Source organism: Ambystoma mexicanum, chromosome 2q (assembly GCF_040938575.1).
Source record: "Ambystoma mexicanum isolate Mex_15411 chromosome 2q, UKY_AmexF1_1, whole genome shotgun sequence".
Taxonomy (NCBI): Eukaryota; Metazoa; Chordata; class Amphibia; order Caudata; family Ambystomatidae; genus Ambystoma; species Ambystoma mexicanum.
The window spans coordinates 997343753-997366814 of NC_090924.1; the positions used below are offsets into that span (position 1 = coordinate 997343753).

At 43.6% G+C, this 23062-nt stretch overlaps 1 protein-coding gene across 1 annotated transcript in view; it reads left to right on the plus strand.

Moving 5' to 3' along the window:
* The first annotated feature begins 2401 nt into the window (after window positions 1-2401).
* The window catches only part of TGM4 (transglutaminase 4), a 191050-nt gene continuing 170389 nt past the window's right edge, over window positions 2402-23062 (plus strand). Inside the window, exon 1 of the mRNA XM_069648311.1 lies at window positions 2402-2540. Coding sequence (XP_069504412.1) covers window positions 2522-2540 — 19 coding nt within the window. The 5' untranslated portion in view covers window positions 2402-2521. The remainder of the gene's footprint in view (window positions 2541-23062) is intronic.

A 23062-nucleotide genomic window follows, 5' to 3' on the forward strand; every position in this document is an offset into this window, starting at 1 on the left:
TGGAGAGCTCGTCCTTCCAGACCCTAAGGTGTGACGCTACGAGGAATCACAGAAGGGTTTCGAGGAGGGTGAGAGGGGAAAGTGGGAGGCTGATTGCATTACCCCGCAGACAGTTAATCCCCTATTTTCGCCTACAGAAGGATACTTCTGCGAGCCAGACAAGCCAGATTTGGGGGCCCGGTCCAGTCCGTCTTCTGAACCCTGCGCATCACCTTAGAAGAGGTCACAGCAGCGCGAACCAGGCCAGCGCCTCCGTGGGAGTCAGGTGAGCGTTACAGTAGGTGCTGCCTGCTCAGCCTGTTCTCACTCGATAACACACACGCTGTCACAAGCACAGAGTCACTGCAGCACGCGTCGCTGCCTCGCTTCTCCTTTGTTCTGAAAAATGCATGTGCAGTTTGTTTGTTCTCCGGCCTGGGCACATTCATTATGCACAGGCGCGGGGCAGCAGCAGCAGTTGCAGACCGTCAATCTACTGTAAGCTTGCAAAAGTAAAAGTAGACTCTACATTAACTTTTGCAAGATTACATGACAAGTGCAGCCTGTAGTCGTATTTTACAGCAGATACACAAATAATCTGGGGGGGATAAAAGCAAATTTATCCCCCCCACTTAAAATTGTGGGGGGGATTTGCCTCCTCCATCCCCCCATGTCCCTCACCCTCCCCCCACACACATGCGCACAGTGAAGGCAAACATGTATGCACAATCAGCATCAGCATTCGAAATCACAGACATTTGAATACAAACACAGAAACAGTGAAACACTCAGCATGTGAACACACACACTCGTATACTTACATGCATTCAGCAACACCGTTGGGAAACACACAAACGCACCAAGACTCAGAAGCAACACTGAGGCACAAAAACACACACACAGCCCCCGGCATTATGATGCTTGTGAGGACCTTAGAAAGATTTGCACAGTTATAGTAAGGATGTACTAATTACTTTACTACGGTTGTGATGATGATGTTCTCACTAAAATAGAAAATGACACCACGTGGGTTTGACCATGTTGTAATATACCTGTTTCCGTTTCTATGTGAAAATGTCGCCTGGGAAAAAGTAGCCAGGTAGGCGATTTTGTTCCATGCACCCCTAAAATTCTTACCGTCACATTCTAGGACCAGTCTGAATTACTATTATAGCTCCAGTCCTAGACTATTGGGGGAAAGTGCTTGATTTTCACAGGAGTGCAAATTTGGGGAAATGTCGCCCCCTGGTGATTTTTTTCCAGGCGACTTTAGGGTCGGCTACTTTATTACCTACATATTGCTGTAGGGATTGGAGGATATGCATTGATTCATACTTCACCTATAGATATATCTCTAAAATATAGGGGTCACGTGACCACGTTTTCACTTTGCGTGAAAAAGCCAAATCCTCATAAGAAGAGCAATACCAGTACATGCACCTGCACACACACACGCACACACACGCACACACACTTCAACACAATACAATAAAAAACCATTTGGACCTACTTATAAGAAGATTAAGGGCCTGATTCATGGAACTTCTGCACGTGCAAAGTGCCTTTTCACTTGTGCAAAGTGACTTTGCATGGCAACAAGACACTTTTCACTGCTCCTCCGTGATTCATGGAGCAGTGCAAAGTGTCCTTTTTGCCGTACAAAGTCACTTTGCACTGCAGAAAGACACGTTGCACTGTTCCATGAAACAGAGTGTTTGTTGGCAGTGCAAAGTCACTTTGCACAAGGGAAAAAAATTCCATGAATCAGGCACAAAGTCTACAAACATTAGGAAGGCTAGTATTAGGTTGGAAACTCTAAGTTCAAGTAATCTATTGATTTAATACAAAGTCGATTCAATTACTAATGAAAGCTTAACTCACAATACACCTCCACTTCACAACACTTGCTTTGAATACTTTGGTAGCTCCTATCCATGCTATGGTTAAAGAGTGTCTTAAGGTACGGCGGTGGTGTGAGTGGAGGTCAGTTAAGGTGTATTTGTAGTGTGATGCACACTTTGTTGTATTAGGTAAATAATGTGTACTGAGTGTTGGTGCCCTAACATCGGCATTCCCGCCGTGCAGAGTGTACCTATTTATACTATGCACTATTGCACGATAAAAAGGCACGATCAAATAAAAGAAGAGGTACTTCAAGTGAATTTCCAGCAAAGTTACCACAATGGAATCTGCCAAGGACATGGATTATCTAATGCACACACAGTTATTGGCAGCTCTAACTAGCCCTTTCCTTACCCCATAGAATAAACTTCTGAACTGTTTTCATTTTAGGCTGGCTTCCCTCGCCTCATGTCAAAAGATGATGGATTATATTGTAAGACATCCGGGGGCTTTACCGATAGGCAGGTACTTGTTTCCTATAAAAGGCGAGTATTCCCACCAGTCCTCTGTCTAGCCCAGAGCTGCACAGCACTGGCACAGCCGCCACTGACGTTTCACTCCACCCGATTATAAAGGCGGCTGGTGCTTTTTTTCCAAGATCAGAACGCAGGTTGGAAAGGCGAGTCAAGGAGCGAACACCATGCAGTATCAGTCAGCAGGTGAGCCCCTCAGCGCTGCATTAGTCTCTGGAAATAATGACATTTGAGGTGCTGGGGGTGGGGGGAAGGGATTCTGTCGTGCAAAGCCACGCCCCATGAATGAGTGCTCTATGAATGCTTCTAATCTTATTTTGCTGAAACAGAGAGAAACGTGTCACAGAAGTAAAAGTGCGTCACGCAAGGCACTCGTCTCTTGGTCTTCTGTGTGCGATGCCTTACGTGGCGGCTATGAGGCAATCTTCCATGTTTAAATAAAATAGTTCATATCTACAAATGAAAACGTTGAACTTCAGATGCTAGAATTGCTTTGTGTGGCATTATCTAATACAGTACATTCGAACATATTTAAACCCAATCGTTTACAGTTCACCAGAAATGAACTGTCAAACTTTGTTTTAATAAACATATGGGCCCTGATTTACAAAAGTGTTTCACAATGGTGCAATCCCATTGTAAAACGCCTTGTAAAACAGGGCCATCCACCTCATTTACACCCTTTCTGAATGTCTTTTTATGAATGCAATGTCTTAGTAAACAGGGAGGGGGCGGGGCAAGCCAGTCATCCCATCCTAACCCTCATCTAACCACGAACCAGGGGAACTGTTGCTGGCCGCCTCACTGCACGCCCCCTTCCATGCAGCACCTGGAAGTGAACCTTACCCTCTAGATGTTTGCGTAGAATCCGTTTTTAATTCACGATTAAGTAACCTATAATGTCCAAGTGACCAGTTCATGATACCCAGTTCTTCATTCTATATGTTGGGTTGTTACCATGTATGTGGTAAAGACGGATCACGAAAAGGCGCAAGAGTTCAATTTCTAGGGAGAGCCCACTAGTGGTGGGATTCCAATCGCCATGGGGAGGGTCAGGTTACTCAGTCCAAGCTCCCCAGATTGATGGATAGAATTGACGAGCTTGGCAGGCACGTGGTTCTGGAGATCAACTGGGCCCAATGCAAGGAAGTGCCGATGGAGCTCTCCTTCAGGATAACTTAGGTCTCTTACAATACAGGTTACAAAAACGAAATCTCACTTCTTCACCCGAATGTGACCCCCGCCATCAGGAAATTGGAACTAGATGTTACGCTTCCGGAAAATGTTACTGCTCGCCCTTCTGTGCAGGGTTGCCCCAAAAGGATAATTATTCCCACGGATGCAATCTATTATCCAAAACACTTCCTATCCTGTTGGGAGATGGCACCTTCCTTAAGGTCACTCAGGTTAGAGTGCGAAGGTTGATCCAGCAAGACGAGATCCCAAGAGTGGGCCTAAGGAAGCTATAGAATTGAGTGTGGGGAGGAGGGGTCTTGAGCACCCAGATGTTAGAGGTTGCTATTGGGCCTGGCTCTTGATTGTAGTGAATAGACGGAAATGCAAAGAGAGATCAGATCCCGCACTTAGGCTTGAAGTGGTCGCAAGGGTAAGGGGGAAATCACACAAGTTACGAGAGCGCTGGTGGTAACTTTGCAGCACGCCAGCAAGCGAGAGGAATAGGCAAGGAAAATCATGCAGCTGATCCTGCTCTGCAAATGATCTAGGAAGCTAGGAACAAAACGGGTGTGTGTGAGTTTTGGAGCTATGACTTAAAAACGACGTGTTGCAAAGTGTGCTGAATCTCATTTTGCGGTACAATGAGCTGACCTTTTTTAAAGCTATCTCCACCTGAGTTGCTAAGACTTTTGACTGCTCACGTAGATCGCAACACTGTGTACATTCTATTGGGGGCCTTTGCAGGCTTCATGATGGCTCCACTTGACAAACGCAAGAGAAGATTAGCGGGAGGCAGTCCTGGGTGTTCTTAGTAGCAATGGCTAGAGAGAAGAGATGTAGTCCCCATGTGGGATAACCTCCTTTCCTGGTTTACAACTATTAAAATGTAAGTAACTAGACATTGGGGCTCATCACCAGTTGGGTGCTATCCCGGCTGTAATACTGTCCAAACGTAATAACGTGAGCGCACACCAGTCCAGCGGTATTACCGCTGGATCACAGGTTGGGTGCTAACGGTAAATCCCCATTCCACATTGGGCATTTCTAGCGCTAATACTACACCCTAATACTGCTGGCAGTAATACCGCAGAAAACAGGGTGCTGAATGGGATTTTCATCTCCAGAAAAAAGCTGGAAGTAAAATAGCCCATTTTATCGGCCAACTCATGATTAAATGTGGAGGTAATACCGTTAACGCTGCATTTAAGGGCTACAGCCCAAAGTGTGATGAGGTGCATTTTGTGCTATTGATGAACACACTACGTAAATTAGGCAGTACTGCCCATGACCACTGATTATTTAGCAAAGAAGAGGTGTTCCATTTTCCACATAGTGTAATACTGTGACTGTTAACAAATTAAGGGTTTAAGTGTTTGGTCACCAACCCAAAGTTGTCTCTATGTGTGATTTGGTCTAATAATGATGCTTATAATTTCACAAAACTATTACCGTAGATGGGTTTCATGGTGGATAAAAAGGATATTGCCATAACGTGGGGTAAAGGGAAGTCACTGGCTTGGATAGAGTGAAGGAAGGCATAGAACGAGGGATGTTGATGGAGGAAGTATGCTTTCAAAATGGATGCTGCCCACGCATGTTTGAAAAGGTAAAGTGTAAATGGGAGTCCTCTGGATAATGGCCCACCACAAAACCAAGGGATTGCTTTGTAACTCTATGGACAAGAGGGGAGAGGCAAGGTGGGAAATCCTGGGCCAGTGCAAATAATTGTGTATTTTGTTGATTTATATGGAGAATGGTGGGGGCAGGGAAGAGGGTAATTGTTATGGGCAGTGACTGGGGGAATATTACGGATGTATATGATTTTATTATTGTGACATTGTTCTGTGCTATCTGGAGACAAAAGACAATAAAAGGTGTTATTTCTCAGATGATGCTTGGAGCATCTGTTAGATGCTCGTGTGCAAATGTGATTCACAAAGCTTTGCTCAAGGGCATCTGAGAGATGCTCCAGCCAACTGCAGATGCACCCCTCAATGGACCTTGTATATCAGTTACAAGGGAGCAGCTGCACACGCGGCACCTCCCAGCCCTCTCCTGATTTGCTACAGTGCAACTCTTTGTGAATCAGCCCCGAAGTCATTTTATATGTAGGAGTTTTGTGTAGTGAATCATGCATCCACACACTGATTCCGTGGTCAGTGGCTCTGAATGGATCCATTACCTAAGTGGGGCGTGCCATCCAAATTGTCTTAGAACACTTCCAGGTAGTGCCTTGAATCCAAGACAAAATAATGATCCATTATTTAAACATTTTAAAACACCATTTAGGAGTGGTTTTTTAAAATGAAATACGTTCCCTGGCAATGCCAGATTTAATGTTCAGCTCTATTGATTTCCTTTTAAAACATTTAGAATTGAAGTAGATGTTTTAGGGCAATATGACTACAAATCGCAAAAATGTGCAACAGGGCCACCTAATGCTGTATAATTAAAAGGCCTGCAATAAAATAAAGCATAGCTGATTATGAATATAACATCTCGAGATGAAATCATTCCATTGGAAGTAGTTCCAGAATACATGTCGTTCAATTTCATTTCTACACATTGCTGCTTCTAGATATACAATCCTAACGGGCAAAAACATAGGGATTTTAATGTAGCCTTATAGACCAACGGAGGGGTTAATTATTGGGGGATAAAGACACTACCTGCTAAGGCCATGAGTAGGGAAAGGGTCATTGTCTCAAGCAACCTCCACCTCTGCCGAGGTCTATAAGTCAAATTAACACATAATAAATAATACTAGTAATAGTAATGTAGGATTTAAAGTTGTTTAGGTGAAGCAAAAAAACGAATTTAATATGGTATAAATTGTCAAAACATGTTAGTAAATTAAATGAAATTACATTTTGTACTATTGAAATATTTATGTCTTGATAATGTAAGCATTTGAATTGTAAAATTGTATGAACATGCATTGGATATAATGTAATAGTAATGGTTTCTCCATCCGAATGTGAATGCATTTATTCATATTTTCGCTTTCACTTTAGTGCATGTAAATGAATGTTGCCTGCCATATTGAAGGTGAAGTCAAAAAATAGATACTTGCAGGGAGGGAGTGTCTTGTTGACAGATATTGTTCTGGGAAATTACAAGGCTGTTTCTTCAATGCAGAGTAACTCTTCTGGTTCTGCATCTGCTTCTGAAATCGAAATACAGTCAATAACAGAAGTTATTTGCTTGCATTCTAAGCATTCTAATTTGCACAGAGGAGATCAATTATGGCTTCCATGCGCTAATACATTTATAACATTGAATTGATCACGAGCCCACAGTGAACAATGGTGCATGTAAATCTGTTAGACACTAATACAAAGCCGTGTGCTGGTTCTCCGTCAACAATCCAATAAGCAGCTCCCACACAGCTCCCACACAGGCTGTTACATATCAATAAACCCCCTTAATGCTCTGCCTCTTCACAATCCTTATTATCAAATGAATTTTCTACATGCAAAATATTCTGCCTTGTAATTATTATTGGCGGAAAGTTGAGTTGCACCAGAGTCAGACTTTGAGCTTGGTGTTCTCAGTTCAGCTTTTGGCTAACCCCATTGTTGATATTTAAGTAGAATATATTATTTCAATAATGTGTGTCAAGTTGGTAGTTGTCTTGCTTCATTTTGTCTCAGGGATGGTTCAGCTAGCAGAATAGGCGACTGCTTCCTATGTCCCATTTTGCACCCTGTGTGCTTGGTAATCAGGTTTTTGAAATACATGGGTGTGAGGAATTGCCAACTTGCAGGGGTGTATAGAAGCCCTTTTTTTTGTTTTTTTATTAATGGATAAAATGATGTGGGCAATTCCATCTCAGAAAGGGTATTTTCTAATCAGATGCCCCTTTCCCATTTTCCATGCCAAAAGCATTGTGTACACATGTGCCCTGCTGGATTAGTACCCTGATCAACAGTGCTTGCTCTCCAGTGGTAAGAGCAGGTTCACTGGTCACAAGTTCCATCTTGACAGCTGCAGTGACAGCCAAGTCACTACAGCGCAGGGGCTGCATTCAAGAGATGGCACAAAACCAACATAATTATGAGAATGCTATCCTGTTGGCATGTTCAATTGTAGATATACGCCATACTATGTTTAAGGTATGGTGCCCAGTATCTCTCATAGTAATCCAAGCCACATCAAATTGAAAACACACATGTGCCAGCCATGTGAGCCCGGCTCAACTGTGGAAGGGTTATGTGTATTGCCTCCAGCCAGGCTGTCTCTCCTGCTCTCAGAAAAACCATAACCCTAGGGTGTGCCTCTGTTTGAACCTTTTTGAGGGAATGTACCACCCTCTCCAGTGAGACAGCTGCTGTACATGAAGCTGTCCTGGGAACAGAAATCAAAGGACACACCCTTCACAAAAGGAATAGACTCACACACCAGGGCGCTATATACCAAAGGGCCTTGGAGGACATTAACAAAGGAAGGGGGTAGGGTTAGCATAGGTAGAGGGAGCTCATACCAGCTAGAAGAGAGATCTGGTATCTTTATCTTTACCTTTCTTCCTTCCTGTCCCGCCACTTCCTTTACCACCAAGCACTTTGAGCGTGATGTGTGAAGACAAATTGCACTTGTTCCAAGAACAGAGATCAGACCCTTAACATAGTCTTGCTTTTGTCTAACCACCTGTAGACTCTTGCCTCTAAACGGAGTCTCCCATTCTTTGAATCACCTCTTGCTTCAAACCTTCAAGAGGATTTCGTTGGACCCTGTTGGGAGAGCAGCTCTTTCCAAAGTCCTGTAGTTGCTAGATGAAGACAGGCAGTCCAAGACAGAGGCAGGCTCTGCCCCCTAACCATCAACTGGGTCCATTGGGGCTGACCTGCTGCTGTAGCAGGGTGTGCAACTCTGCCAGCCACACTGCTCCCCAGGACCTCCCCATGCTGAAGGACACCTGAAGGTTTGTGCCAGCCTCCCTAATGATTGCGAGTCTGAATAAAGAACTACTCTTTCCACTGAAACCGTAAAGATACCCAGGATTCCTGCTCTTTAACATTTGAACCACTGAAAGCCATTATTTGACCTTGACACCATTTTGAACCAACATGACCTTCCAAAGCAGCCTTTGGTACTCACCAACCTGTGAACGGCAGTTCTGCCCATTCAAAATAGTTCACCACTGCACAGTTCTAGCTAAAGTGCGTTGTTGCCTCCGCTCAAGTAAAGAAGCATCACTGCACTTGCATCAGTTGAACCACTGCTCGAGACACCCATCTCTGCATCACTGGTCGTGCTGGTAACCAAATTTAAGCTGGTGTGCTCTTCCAGCTGCACCCTTCGAGAGCGGCATTCAACTGACTCACCTGCACATAATGTCATCAGCCCATCAAACCTCAACCGTCGAGCCGAACCTGGTAACACCCTTGACCCGCTTTGCTGGAGCATCACTTTGAACCACAGCCTTCTTTCATTCGTCTTTCATTCGTCCCCACTTCAACATCTGCTTTCCGCTGGACTATCATGACTGCCTCATTTTGAACAGAATCAAACTGCTGAGTAGCACTAACAAATCTGGCTCGCCTTTGTGGAACCGCCAAGATATTGCAAAAGTATTGCTGCCTGATAACTGCTGGTTGGTCCATTTTGGGCCCTATAGGCTGGCTAGATCACATTAATCCCTTTTTGGAACTCAAGAACATATCCTTTTGGAACTGTGTATTTTGTATTGCCTTTCTCCCCCTGTCTCATTACCCAGAGTGATGAATCTTGCTATCTTGGATATTCTGTGTTCTTTCTAAAGGAGTGGGTTTTTGTAATGTTTTCTTTAAAGTTATTGTTGCATATGTTGTGTTTATTAAACAAGAGAAATGTATATATTTTTGTAGAACCTTGATTGGACTGTTATACATTGCTACAGTTTTACATTCAAGCTCCTCTTGAGATTATCGCCTTGCCTCGGCCCACGGTACCACAAAAGGCGAAGGCGGTATTGTTAGGGAGAATTCTCTGTTTAGGCTGAATTTCCTAACCTAGTGAGTCCCCCAGCAGCTTTGCTGGATTTCTGGAGTTTGTTTTTTTTCTCCTGCCAAGAGTGAGACTCTTTTTCTCCCACTCTTGGACATGATTTGTGGTGTTCCTTTGAATGTTAATGTGTTTTATGGGCTATGGGGTCTTTTACTCCATAGGGTCTCATGTGTTTTTTCTATGTGTGTTACACAGCACCCTCCGTGCAGTAACACCGGGGTGTCATACTGACCCCCCACCATAGACTCCATACCCTGGGACTGACTACTGTCTCCCAGGGCATGTAAAGTCACCATTGGCTTTACTAGTCCCAAATTACTAACAGAACCAGTACAAACCATCATATTGTGGACGTACTGGTAGGGGCAATTCGATTGCCCCTGGGTCTGTTGTTCGAGGGGGCACTGTCCCGTCCCCCCTCGTCGAGTTTTGGCTGCTGGCAGTGGATACTACTTTTTATATTCAACCGCGAATACATCTCTATGGGATTTTCCCATTGTTTGTGGCTTTACTTAAGACTTGTCTAACTAATCGTTGAAGGGAGTGTATATCTTTTAGTGACCGTGTTTTTGAACTGCTTGATATTAGTGCCAGTGTGTTTTACTAGAAGTGTTTTTAAATAAATAACTATATCTCTTTTACACCAAGCTCTGGTCAGTGTTTGATTGTTCTACTGTGTTCTTTTGTCCTATTGTGAATACTCTGTATACTGCCTAACTCTTCTTGAGAGAAGTCTGACTGCTCAGCCACACCTACCAGGTAAATCTGGGTGATACAGACTGCTACCAATTGGGTTTACTGCCAACCACCTGTAGTCTTAAATCTTTTGCAGCGGTCCCAGAGGGAACTGCACAGGTTTCTGCCTAACAGGTATATCTCTTAACTAAGCTATATTACCTGTATGATTGGGTACTCCCTTGTTTTGTGGAAGTTTCAGGGCTGAGTGGGCACTTCAGCAGGGCAAAAGTTATTTCATCACAGGATACCAACACCAACACACACACACACACACTCTTTTGTGAGGAGACTCACGCAGGAAGCAGCATGCCTTAGGGGATGCCAATCCTGAGGGGCTTGGGTCTCTCAGGCAAGACATAGTAGCCGCTTTAGCCTCTACACATCATTGTACTCCTGCAAGGCAGAAGTCAATTTGTCACAACGTGTCTTCACTTTGAAAATCTTGGGCACAACATCTATTAATGGGCATTGGTTTTTGTTCATACAAACTCACCTGAACACTTATAAAAATCACCAGTGATTATTTCCAAATATGAGGAGCACCCAAACCTGAATTGTTGTGATCTCAAAAGTGCAGGAGAATTCTGGTCTAAATAGGATTCTTTACTCAGTGGGTGTTTGTTTGCAAAATACTGCACTAGTACTTTTCTTCTGGCTTCCTGCCCAAATAATGTCCATACACCCAATCACTTTAGGGTGTCCTTTGCAATAGACATAAACCTTTTGTCATGCACTACATTCTATGCTACTACTCAGTCAAGCCAATATTAGCAAAAGGTTTTCACAAAAGCTGATAGCATTCTTCGCATGAGTTAATACACAATCAGATGTCACAACATACGAACTGGCAATGCTGAATACTTTTTAAACCAGTGGCGGCTGGAGAATCTTTTAATTTGAGGGGTGTTAATATTTTCAACAAGTATGCCAGAGTTACCGTTCGTATCGAGGGAGTCTGAATTAACCAATCGGTCTTCGTAGGCATTCTGCCCCAGAGAAAATGTATGTAAAATTGGGTAAAATGGTGCATTTTACAGCAATCCGTAAGAGAACAATTGTGTAAAAAGCTAGAGAGTTTGCAATTTGTTTTGTAGGGTAACCCATGAAAACATCAAATAGATGCAAGTAACCAACAGTACACATTTTCATGATGCCTTTGTCCACCATATAAGCCAGTATAAAAACATTTTCACGCTGGCGATGCCATACATTTCCATGCTGGCTGCACCAATAAATGACAGTATTCCCATATAAGAACATTCTCATGTTTGCTTTGGGCATAATGACAGTAATAATACTATAGGAAAACACGTCCACTCTGCTTCTGCCAATATATGGCAGTATCCCCACGTAGGTATATACACTAGGTGGCTTTAAAAATCACATGCCATGCCACAATATGAAAAAATGTCCAAATAGGCTGCACCAAAGTGCCAGTCTCACCACGTATGCGTCATGCATCTTTTATCATCAATGCTCAGTAAAAAATAGCAAGCCAAAGTAAGACATTGGCTGCCCAAAAATGTAATTCTAGCCACATAATAACACTTATCATGCTTGCTTTATTATAGATGCCCAGTAAAAAAAAAACCACCATGACAATGACATAGTTATATTGGCTGCAACAAAATACCAGTCTAGCCACGTAATAACACTTACTGTACTTTCTTTATCAAAGATGTCAAGTGAAAAAGTATGCTGCCACTGCATCATTTTTTACTGGGCATCATTGATTTAGCCGTAGTAGCCCCCAAGTCAGCAGTCTGGCCCAGCACAAACACCCAGCACACACACAAGTCCATACCTCGCAACAGTGATTTGTGCACCCAACACCATACACTTGCTCATTCATACATGCACCCAGCACCCACCCATGCATCATACACTCACTCACTCATGTATGCATGCATAATACCCATTTTTTAAACCTCCCGGCGCTAATAGCGCCAGATCATAGGTTTGGCGGAACGGGTATTGCCCATTCCCCACTGAGCCCATTCGGGAATTTCCCATTCCCCATTGAGCTCAATGGGGAATTTTCGCGCTCTTACCACCGGTGGATTTCCCGCCGGCGGTAAGAGTACGAAATTTCGGCGGATTTCCCCCCAGCTCAGAGCTGGGGGAAAATCTGCCAAACCCGTGATTTGGCGGACCCTTAACTGCAGCGGTAATAGCGCCACCACCGTATTTAAGGGTTACCGCAAAAATCGTGATGAGGCCCATAGTCTGGTCTCCAGCAGTTTGAGTGAGAGCTTTCTCACTAAATCACTAAATCGGTACCCTCGATTCCTGGAAGCGGTGCTTCATACCCTACCAGTGGAGTTAGCCCCTAACTTTTCAGATTTACAAAAAAACAGCAGGCCCCAGCAGAGGTCACTTACACTTTCATCCTACCGAGATATATACATTGAGTAACATCAAATTGGGTAATAGTAACACTAGCGAGTGATAGATGAAAAATGAAAATCAGTGGTATCAAACACTTTCTTAAAAACACGTTTCACAGAAAAGGTGCGGTTTTTGAACTCCAATATAACCTTCCATTTTACGAAGGCCTTTCAGTGGGACTCGGTACTTCATGATGAACAGCGACAATTAAAAGCTTTGCTCCAGAGTCCACCTCGATGTGTGACTCTACTCGTGTTGGTACCTCTAGATCCCATTTCTTGATCCAGAGCTGCACCACCCTTATCAGAGGTCGTCCAAAGAAATGGCAGAGTGGATTTGGCATTGGTCAAGTGTATCTGTACATTCTGCTATCACCAATAATATACAAAATGCAAATACAATGAACTAGGCAATGCTACATGGCTAATTCCTGCAAGGATTGACAGTGGGTCATTGTCTTAGCTTGAGCATAGGTTTTGCAATTTCTGGAGCTCATAATGCTATTATCTCAGTGCCCCAGTGAATGTCTGAGCCCTCGCTCTTTAGCTCAGGTTCTCACAAACAGCACTGGCCCAAGAAACGATATGAGGCACTACAAGTACGTCTCTTACCACCCAGCTGACCGACTGTGGGATTTGATCTGGTTTGTAGAACTCTGAAAAGTGTGCAGAGTTATTCTTGACATTATAAAAATGGAATCTACCAAGATATTCAACAAGTGGGCCTCACAACGCCTGATCCATTTCACCGGTGGATAACTGCTTAAGTCGCTCTCATTGCACACAAAAAATATATATTTTAGAAAGGGAGATTTTCCTTGAAATAAGATCTAGGAGGATAGAAAGCACTAAGGACTAAAACAGGCATGCCTCCCTGCCCCTAATGCATTCCCGTTTTACTAAATAGATCTTTCCCAAGCAGTAGACCCTGTTTGCTGCCCCCTTCTGGTTGTAATCTGTGAATGAATGCGGATGACCTGATACCATAAAGACTATGCCTGTAGGGATGCTGCATGAGTTGTACTGTCCGAAGAACTACTGCCAAATCAAATGTGAATTAAAGTAAGGTTTTAGTATTGACAATTAAGCAGTAACATCATCATTTGTACATTCATAAAATACTTTGGGATTACGCCTGGAATTTACCATGGAAATTCATGGTTGGATTTCTCTTAAAGTTATGTTTTCAATTAACACACTCTTTAGATTTAAATCCTACCTTTATGACTTAGAAAAGGGGAGGAAGTGGTGGGCTCTAGATGTGAACACTGTTATGCTAAGCTCGGTATTTTGGTCTGGTGGTCTCGATATCTCTGTGCAAGGTCACAGGTGGGAGCCCACACCTCTTGTTTTGGGAATAGTGGAAAGTCCTGGTTACCTTTAAAATTTAAAACATTTATGAATCTCGTGAATACAAAGATTCTCACGCTGGATGCACGAGATTCACAAATAATTTAAATTTGCAAAGTAACCAGGACTTTCCACTATACCTTGATGACTGAGTTATCTTACCAGAATTGCCCCAACCATCATAACTGGTGCTTCCCATTGCAAGGGATGTTGCTTGGTGGATTAAGGAATGGTGGCTTTCAGAAGGACATTGTTGGAAAATATTTATGATGTCTTATTGATTGAATTAGGTGCTCATAAACACAAAGGCTTTTTGGTACTCACACTGAAGCACAAATAGAGGAAGATTATGATGCGAAAAAGCCAGCAATATCTGAAATGCATTTTCTTTTCCTAAAGAATGTGGGTACCTTTCGTAGCAATACAGCACTGGATTGAAGCGCCCGAGTAAGTAAATAGCAGCACACTTAATCTATGAGCAATGCAGGAACATCTACTACAGAAGGCATTATGCTACACATATAGAGACATGAAGACTATTCACTTTTGTACTGACAACCAGAGAAGATGCTGACGCAGTGAGTAAGAAGCATGGTTGTGTCCCATGTATGGCTACCAGTCAGCGGGTGTGCAGCAGCATTGTCGAATACCTGCAGGCACATAAACAAATATTCTGGGCAACTCAGATATCAAGTATAGTTATGGTAGTCATAATGACTGAAATGAGATAGGTGGCAGAATAACAAGTCATAATTTTACATTGGACACGCATGTCTAGCTACTGCACCAACCTGTGGAGCTAATGCAACGTTGGCATCCAGTATGAAACCCAGGTTCTTCACCCAATGGCTCAGGGAGGGATAAGAACACATTGTGGTGGGATAGAAACTAGAGCCCCACAAAGCTTGGTTACCTCCAACCAATAAGATCTCCATCTTGTCTGTGCTAATCTTCGGCCAGTTGTTTCGCATACATTTATTATTGGCAGTCAGACAAGCACAGACGTCTTCTGTTGTGGGTACCCTGCTTCCGCCATGTAGAGCAGGGTCTGGGGATCATCTGCACAAGAGTAGAACTGTAGGCCAAATGTATGTATGAGAGCTGTCAATGGTTGAAAATAAAGATTGAACGTGAAAGGAGCCCTGAGGCACACCACAAGTGAGAGGGCTGTGATGGAAGATCATCAGAGCACAGAGGACAAAGGCGAGGCTCAGCACCCATATGTTTGCCCTATAGGCTGAATTGGAAGGAACACCTATAAAGGTACAGACTGTCCCTGTGATAGCAAGGGTTACTTTCCCCAAAGTACTAAACATATAATGCTGTGGATGGCTTAAATAAGTGTTGGTATTCCCTGATTCATTTCATGTTGTTAACCAGCTTCACTGGTATAGCCGTTTGTCTCTGAGTGTACTGTCACTAATATGCAATATCCTTTGGCTTTAATTTACTATGGACATGGGATTGGATGAATGCCTACTGGCCTTAGAATTCTAACTAAAATGCAAAAAAGACTATTATTCTTAAAAATGTGAGGGTGGCTTCTATACAAATGGTCCTAGGGCCCATCCAAATGAGGACCTGTTCAATGCACAGCCTCAAGGATATAGCACCCTGCTCACTTCTTGCTTTATCAGTTCCAGATATATAGTATCCAGCTTGCTTCTTAACCCCCAGATCTAGTGCGGCTAGTGATAACTAGGGATATATAGCACCATGGTCTCTTTTTTGGCAATCCTAGGATATAGCACCTTGTTTGTTTCTTGGAAATTCTAAGCATGTAGTGCTCGTCTTGCTCTTTAATACTCCTATCAGCAAGCATGTATTCCTCCTTGTTTAAGGTATCCCCTTTGATAGACTAGTACAAGTCAGTATTTCATCCAACTTTTTTCAGACTATCACCCATCAGCCTGTTGGTTGCCCTCCTGGGTCAACGCTTTCAGCCCTTAACAGGCTCTTGTTTGCTCTTGCCTCCTATCTGTATCCGATTCCTACCTGCTCTGAGATGCAGCCCAGACAGGTTTTACCCGCTTCTTCCTCTTGTAGGTCTGGTCCCAACAAGTGTCTGAGATACAGCCCCTGCAGGTTTCCAATGGTTTCTCTTTCTCTCTGTCTGGGCAGCAAGCTTATGACTTTTTCTTCTTCTGACATCCTCTTTGACCCCCCTACTGCCATGTCATTGTGCCATATAGTGTACCTCCCTGCAGCAAATATTGGGTTTGTATTGTCCGGATATCCCACTAAAGCTTTGATGGATGGTTCGATAATCCTCTCGCCACTCAATTCAAATAGGTTCAGCTTTGATTCACCAGTAACCTGCTCAGGTACTAGCACATTCCTCATTGTGTTTGCCAGGTGTTGGTATGCAATATTCCCCCCTCTTCCATTCTGAAACTGTGGATGAATGTCTCACTCTGCAGGCTGGGCAAGGGCGCTAATATGTTCTCTGCCATTTTGGAATCAGGTGGAACTGCCTGGCTTGCTACGCTGCTTTGCAGCTCTGCAACCTCGCTCTGCACCAGCCCCGGCTCTTTTCCCTCACTAGTTTCAGTCTGGTAAGGTGTTTCTGAGCCAGCCTTTTCACATGTCAGAGACTCACGGTGGAATAGGGGTTCACTTTTGCAAGGCTCTGCTAATATTGTGTCTTACTTTGTTCCTAAAGGACTCTATATGAATTGCATATGCTTGAGGCTCGTGTGGGAACCGGAGATCCCTTTTGCAAGCTTCTGATACCATTGTGTCCTTGCTTGTCCCATGCCTCTGTTTACATGCAGGGACTGCTACACCCACCCAAGGGTTAGGTTGGGAGGCTTTCCGAGCTATAGTAGTGAAATGTGGGATTGGGTACATTTCTGGAGCCCCTGGAGACCCTTCACTCTCGTATTCCTTTGGCTTGGAGGTTAAGGTTCACTGGCATGTACACTTGTTTTTATGAGACATTACTGCTTAGGAAGGTTGGAAGGCTTGTCTGAAATCCTCTCGATACCCCATCAGGGTTGCATTTCACTGAGCTTGTATGCATCCCGAGCCCCCAGAGCCCCTGCATTCCCACAGGCGGCAAATGCATCCAATAAGAACCATTGCCATGAGACTGTCACTATCCATGGCCATCTACACGTTGCCCAGTGCTGTTAACAGTAGCAAGGTAGAGTGACAGTGCGGGTCAAGGAAATCTGATGATTCAATAAAGTCGAACTAACATCCATGGTGGCCATTTTAAGCAGAGGAACTATTCAACTACCCACAAGGTTATTAACTTTGTCATTAACATCAGATAAAGGGAGATGCTGATTTATTTATTTATTTATTTATTCGCATTAGCAGACCAAAGGCATCGTGACGCTTGTTACAGTGTTGCTTATACTTTGTTACATACAATTCAGGTCCGTCGGTGTTGCATTGGACGAGATTATTCTTTTATTACATACATACATTGAGAGGCAGGTAACTAGGAGAGCATGGTTAGTTGAAGAGGGCAGTTTTGAGGTTTTTTGCAGAAGGAGAAGAGTGATGTTTCAGCTCTGGGGTCAGTGGGGAGGGAGTTCCAAAGCTTAGGTGTGAGGAAGGGGAAGCCTATACCTACTGCCTTTGTCCTATTGATGCGAGGTATCGTTAGGTGATTGGTATATTGTAGTCTGGTTGGTCTGGTGGATTGAGATCTACATAAGGTGTCAGATAGGTATGAGGGTGCTGAGAGGTTGATACATTTATGGGTGGTTGTGAGAATTTTGAAGGAGATGCGGTCCTTGACTGGGAGCCAGTGAGCTGTCTTCCTGGCTTGTGTGATGTGGTCTCTTTTTGGTATGCTGAGGGCTGCTCTAAGAGCGTTGTTTTGAGTTGTTTGGAGCCTAGATAGTTTTTTTTGGAGGTGCCGGCTAAGAGCGCATTACAGTAATCTAGTTTGGCTCCTATGGTTGCTCTAGCGATGGAGAGGCAGGTATCCTTAGTTAGGAATGGTTTTATTGCATTGATGAGTTTAGTACTCAGTGCGGAGGCCGAGACTATGGCGCTGACTTGTTTGTCCATAGATAGGGTAGCATCTATGTGAACCCCCAATGTTTTGACTGAAGATAATACTGGGATGACGCAGTTATCTATGTTAAAAATGAGGTACAGCGGGTTGAGGTTGGAGAGTGTGGATTTCTGGCCTAGAATGAGGATTTCGGTCTTGTCCCTGTTCTGGCAGAGGCCGTTAGTAGCCATCCACGCTTGTATGGTGGAGTAGATTTGCTGTAGGGTAGTGGTGTCGTGATGATAATGCCCCGTCAGGGGAAGGAAAACCTGAGTGTCATCAGCATAATTTTTGTATGTGATCCCAAGTACGTCCAGTTTATCAAAGAGAGGCTTGGTAAAAAGATTATAGAGCGTGGGGGCAGTACATGAACCTTGTGGGACACCGCAGTGGATGATGGAGGGTGCTGCATGAGCTGTGTTTGAGAACACTTTCATAGCTCTGCCCTCTAGGACAGAGGTCACCCATGACGCTGCGTTGTTAAGCATTTTGTACAGGGCAAAGATCCATGGGGGAGCCACTCTTGATAGCAGATGAGCAGTGGGCTACCCACTTGGGGAAGAAAAAGGGATGGTGATCTAAGCACTATGCCTTTGTGAAAGAGGATCGGGTACACCAAGCACTTTGGTGTCAAATGATTTATTTACAAATTGGGCCCATAAGGGTTAAGAGATTGGCATTAAATTGTGAGCCAACTCATTCTCTCCTAAATCTATGCAATGTGTGTCACCCTAGCAGATTTAAAATCCAGTCAAGGACCTGAAGAACATTTTACTAATTATTTTGCTACTCCTGTCCTAAAAATGGGATTTAACAACACACAGCTGGTCTGGTTATCTGTTAAAGTAGTTGCTGGTGTTTTGAAGAAGATACTAGCACAACAGTTTTGTTTTATCAGTGTGGCATGTGGTCTGAATCACAGAAAACAGGGGGAAGGCTATGTACATCCCAAGCAGTTTGGTAGTGAAAGTTAATCAAGGTTCAACTAACAGATTGCACACTTGATTAGAAGCTGTCAAAAACAAATAGCATCTCAAACAAGCAGTCCTTTCACCCGGATCGGGGTTGAAAGCATGAGACGGAAATGTTCGAGGGAGAAAAGGTCGAAGATTATTTTTTGGAAATAACCTTCGGCCTTTTCTCCCCTGAACATATCTGACTTGTGTGGGTATTGGCAGGGACCATCATTTTACTCTTAAGCATGTGCACAGAGGTAAAGAGTAGTGTGGGAGCCCGTCTACTGAGAACAAACATGGGTCAAATAGATATTCCCCCTCTGTGAACAGTGCAGTGAGCTAAAACGAGGTTTAGACCCTCCTGAGTGGAAGAAATTCCATAGAGCAGGGTATTTGACCCATGCTCATTCTCAGGAGATGGGCACCCACACTCCTTTTTTTAAAATTGTGCAATTTAGTTTATACAAAACTTTAAGCACATGAGAAACAACACAAATTAAGAAGGAAAGCAGTTAATAAAAGATAAATATGAAACACGCTTCAAATATTTACAGGGAATAATCTAACATTTAATAAGAGTCAGTTTATATAATGCTAGATGCGTCATTTATGATGTCATCCTGTGTGGCATATTACAAAAACCTATTGAGGGGTGGGATTGGATTAGGGGAACATATCTACATATAGAATACATGAATACTAGTCTCCCATTGACGGTCCCTTGTCTGTAGGACACGCCCTGAGCTACGCCTAAATACGTATAATACTGATTACAGCAAAGAATATGGCAGCAGAATAATACTTGCAACATTATATCTTGATAGCAGCACATACAAATGAAGGAAACTCAGGTGCTTGAAGAACTTCAGCCTTTTCCTTGTTTGCCCAATTAGACTACCCTCTCACATCGGTAGGCCTCATCATGTTGTCCTCTGTTTGAAGATTGACCTTGCCAGTCTGCACTGTCCTGGAACATTCAAGAGAGTGTAGGCACACCATTATCTTAGTTTTAAGTCTAATGAATAGCCCTTGTTTGCGAGCTCTGCATCACGTGTCGAAAGACCACAAATCTGTTAACATTTTCTGATTCGATTATACTGGGTGCAGTTGCTTCTCTTGGCCTTTCGAGACTTGCTCACTGTATCCCATAGAAAATGTATGCTCTTTTAATTGTCCAATACTTGGCATCTGTAAATGTTCTTGTTCCTCCTAATCTTGAGAAATATGTCCTTGCACATGGTCTGCTCGCTAGTCTCCCTTCATACTTTGTCTTCATCTCTCGAAATAGCATCCTTGGTCTTAGGCAAATGTACTCCTTTATTTTTCAAGGGAAAACAGCCTCTTCATCGTCTTTTCACTTCAGGATCCTGGGCTTTTATTCTGAGGTAGCTGGGTTGATTTGACATGAGCCATCGTCCATCTTGTTCTAATGGTCTTCCTAAACGTTGAATATATACCTCTTATAAGCAAGCTTCTATTTATTTGTTCTACCTTAGGTTACGGTGTACTTACAGTTTTTCATCAGTGAGTCACTTCATTCTTCTTCGTGTTCATGATTACTGTATCATTAATTACATGTTTCTCTTAGTTCTTCAGTTACATCGTCATCCTTAAGTATTTTCACATTGTTTCAGCATAGGTTCTTATATCTTCGTTATGACATTCTTTTACTGCCATCAGACTTTGTTTTAACGTATATCCATTCTGTTCATGGCTGCATTTCAACAGCTCAGCAAAGGACTTCCTTCTTGGTAGCTTGCCTCGTCTATGTCAGCTTGTGGGTACACTCTAAATGGTTGCCCGAGTGCATATCGTCTCTCATATACTCGACGTGGTACTGGAATATTGCAAGGATTCATGCACAGATTCCCAATTGTGGCTCTAGTATCTGCCATTCCAATAGGATGGTGCTAAGGGGGCGGAGATCAGGGAGAATGTGTCCACCTGCTCTTCTACAGTCTACTAACAATGTGTTCAATTACAGAAGGCTAAAAGCGAAAGAGTGTAAAGAAATACATTGAAATTCCCAGCAGTGTCTGCTTATATAAGAGTGGCCACTAGAACTATGAACAGGGATCATAAAACCAGCAAAGTTGAACGAAGTTAAATCACCATCATTTCATTATTTTAATAAATACAGACATATGACTGACACAAAGCACCCCAGAGATACTGAGAGAAATTATTGAAAAGACAGGCAATATTTTGCATTCAGCTACTCAACACAGTTCATCAGAAGAGATTGAATGAACATCTCTATCTATCTAGCTGCCTTTTTCTGAATGATGAAAGGAAGTATTTTGACTGGCACATTTACCAAAAATAATGGGGGAATCTCCCCATCACTCTGAGAAAGGAACTCTCCGACTGGACCTTTAGAAAAAACCTAAAAACTTGTCTTTTCACCTAAACTCTCCAAGCTAGACTCTAGACACTTCCTCACCTGCCTCCCCTCGCCCTTCCTCATGTAGTTTCATGTATAAACCTTTATGTACTATCTGTGTATCATCCCTCATATACTTTCTATTTATTCTTTCTTCCAATGTAACTGGTGCCCAGATACCTAAGGGTTCAGTGCGCAGCAACACATGTAAAAATAAATAAATACATAAATGTTATCAGCCAGGTACAATCACCTCGTGACAGTCGGAAAGTTCCTTTCTCAGAGTGATGGGGAGATTGTTCCAGAGTTTAGCAGCAATGACTGGACTCCTGTGTTCTTTCTGGTGAAGTTAGGCACTTTGAGGAAGTGGCATTTCGGAGATTTTAGTGGGCAAGGTGGCGGTGTATTTTTCCACCGAGCATGAGAGGATCGGAGGCCAGTGGGCCTCTTTTCTGGTTTCTGAGACATGATCATACTTGGACAAGCCCAGGGTGGCCCAGAGGGCATTGTTTTAGATAATTTGTAACTGGCCCAAGATACACTCCGAAGTGCCTGCAAAGAGGGTGTAGCAGTAGTCCAATTCGGCTGCGGTGATGGCCCTGGCAATGGTGAGGTGGCTGGATGTGGTGAGAAAGGGCTTCCTGGCATTAAGAAGTTTGGCTGTGTAGGCCACAGAGGAGGCAATGGAATTGACCTGGCAAGAGAGGTCCTGGGTAGCATCTAGGTAGATGCCCAGGGTCTTGGCTACAGGAGAGGTTTGGATCATGTTAACACCAATGTTAAAAGCTTGATAAGCTGGATCTATGTTGCAGAGAGTGGTGTGCGAGACTACTATGAGGATATCCGTTTTCTAATCGCTTAGACATAGCTGATGTGATGCCATCCAGTTATGGACAATGTCACAGACTGAGTTAATGGCTGCGGCATCTAGGTGGTAGGTGCCTGAGAGAGGGAGGAGGATTTGGGTGTCGGCATACTTTGTGTAAAATATGCCGAGGACATCCAGGCAATCAAAGAGGGGTTTAGTATGAATGTTATACAAGGTGGAGCAGTTGCATGATCCTTGTGGGACTCTGAAGGTTACTGGTGTGGGTGGGGGAACATGCTCTTCCATGAAGATCCGGGAGGATCTGTCTGCCAAGAAGGATCTGATCAAGTCTACGGCTGCAGGGGAGAGGTGGTTGCAGAGTGTCTTGTGGTTGACGAGGTCGAATGCACTGATAAGTCTAGCATGAGAAGCAGGAAGAGTTTACCTGTGTCTTTGATTTCAATCATCTGGATTTTCAGGTGCAACAAGGTGGTTTCAGTTCCGTGCCTTTGTCGGAAAGCCTGATTGGCAGGTGCCGAAGATGTGATTATCCTCGAGGTATTGTTGCACTTGGATGTAGGCTATGCTGTCGAGGATTTTCAGGCTGAAGGGTATGGTGGTAATGGGGCGGTAGTTTGTGGGGATAGCGGGATCAAGAGATGGTTTATTTAGCATTGGGAAAATCCATGCCTCCTTTCAAGAAGGTTGGGACAGTTTTTCTGTTGAAGGACGAGCTAATTATTGCTGTGATGTTGGGGGTGAGAGACTCAGCACAGTCTTTGATGATGGCCGCTGGGCAGACATCACCTTTGCAGTGGGAAGGCTTGAGACCTTTGATGATGTTGGCAACTCCGAGTTGAGATACTGGGCCGAAGTTAAATTTGGTGGTAGGTAAACTGGTGGTGGGCGTTGT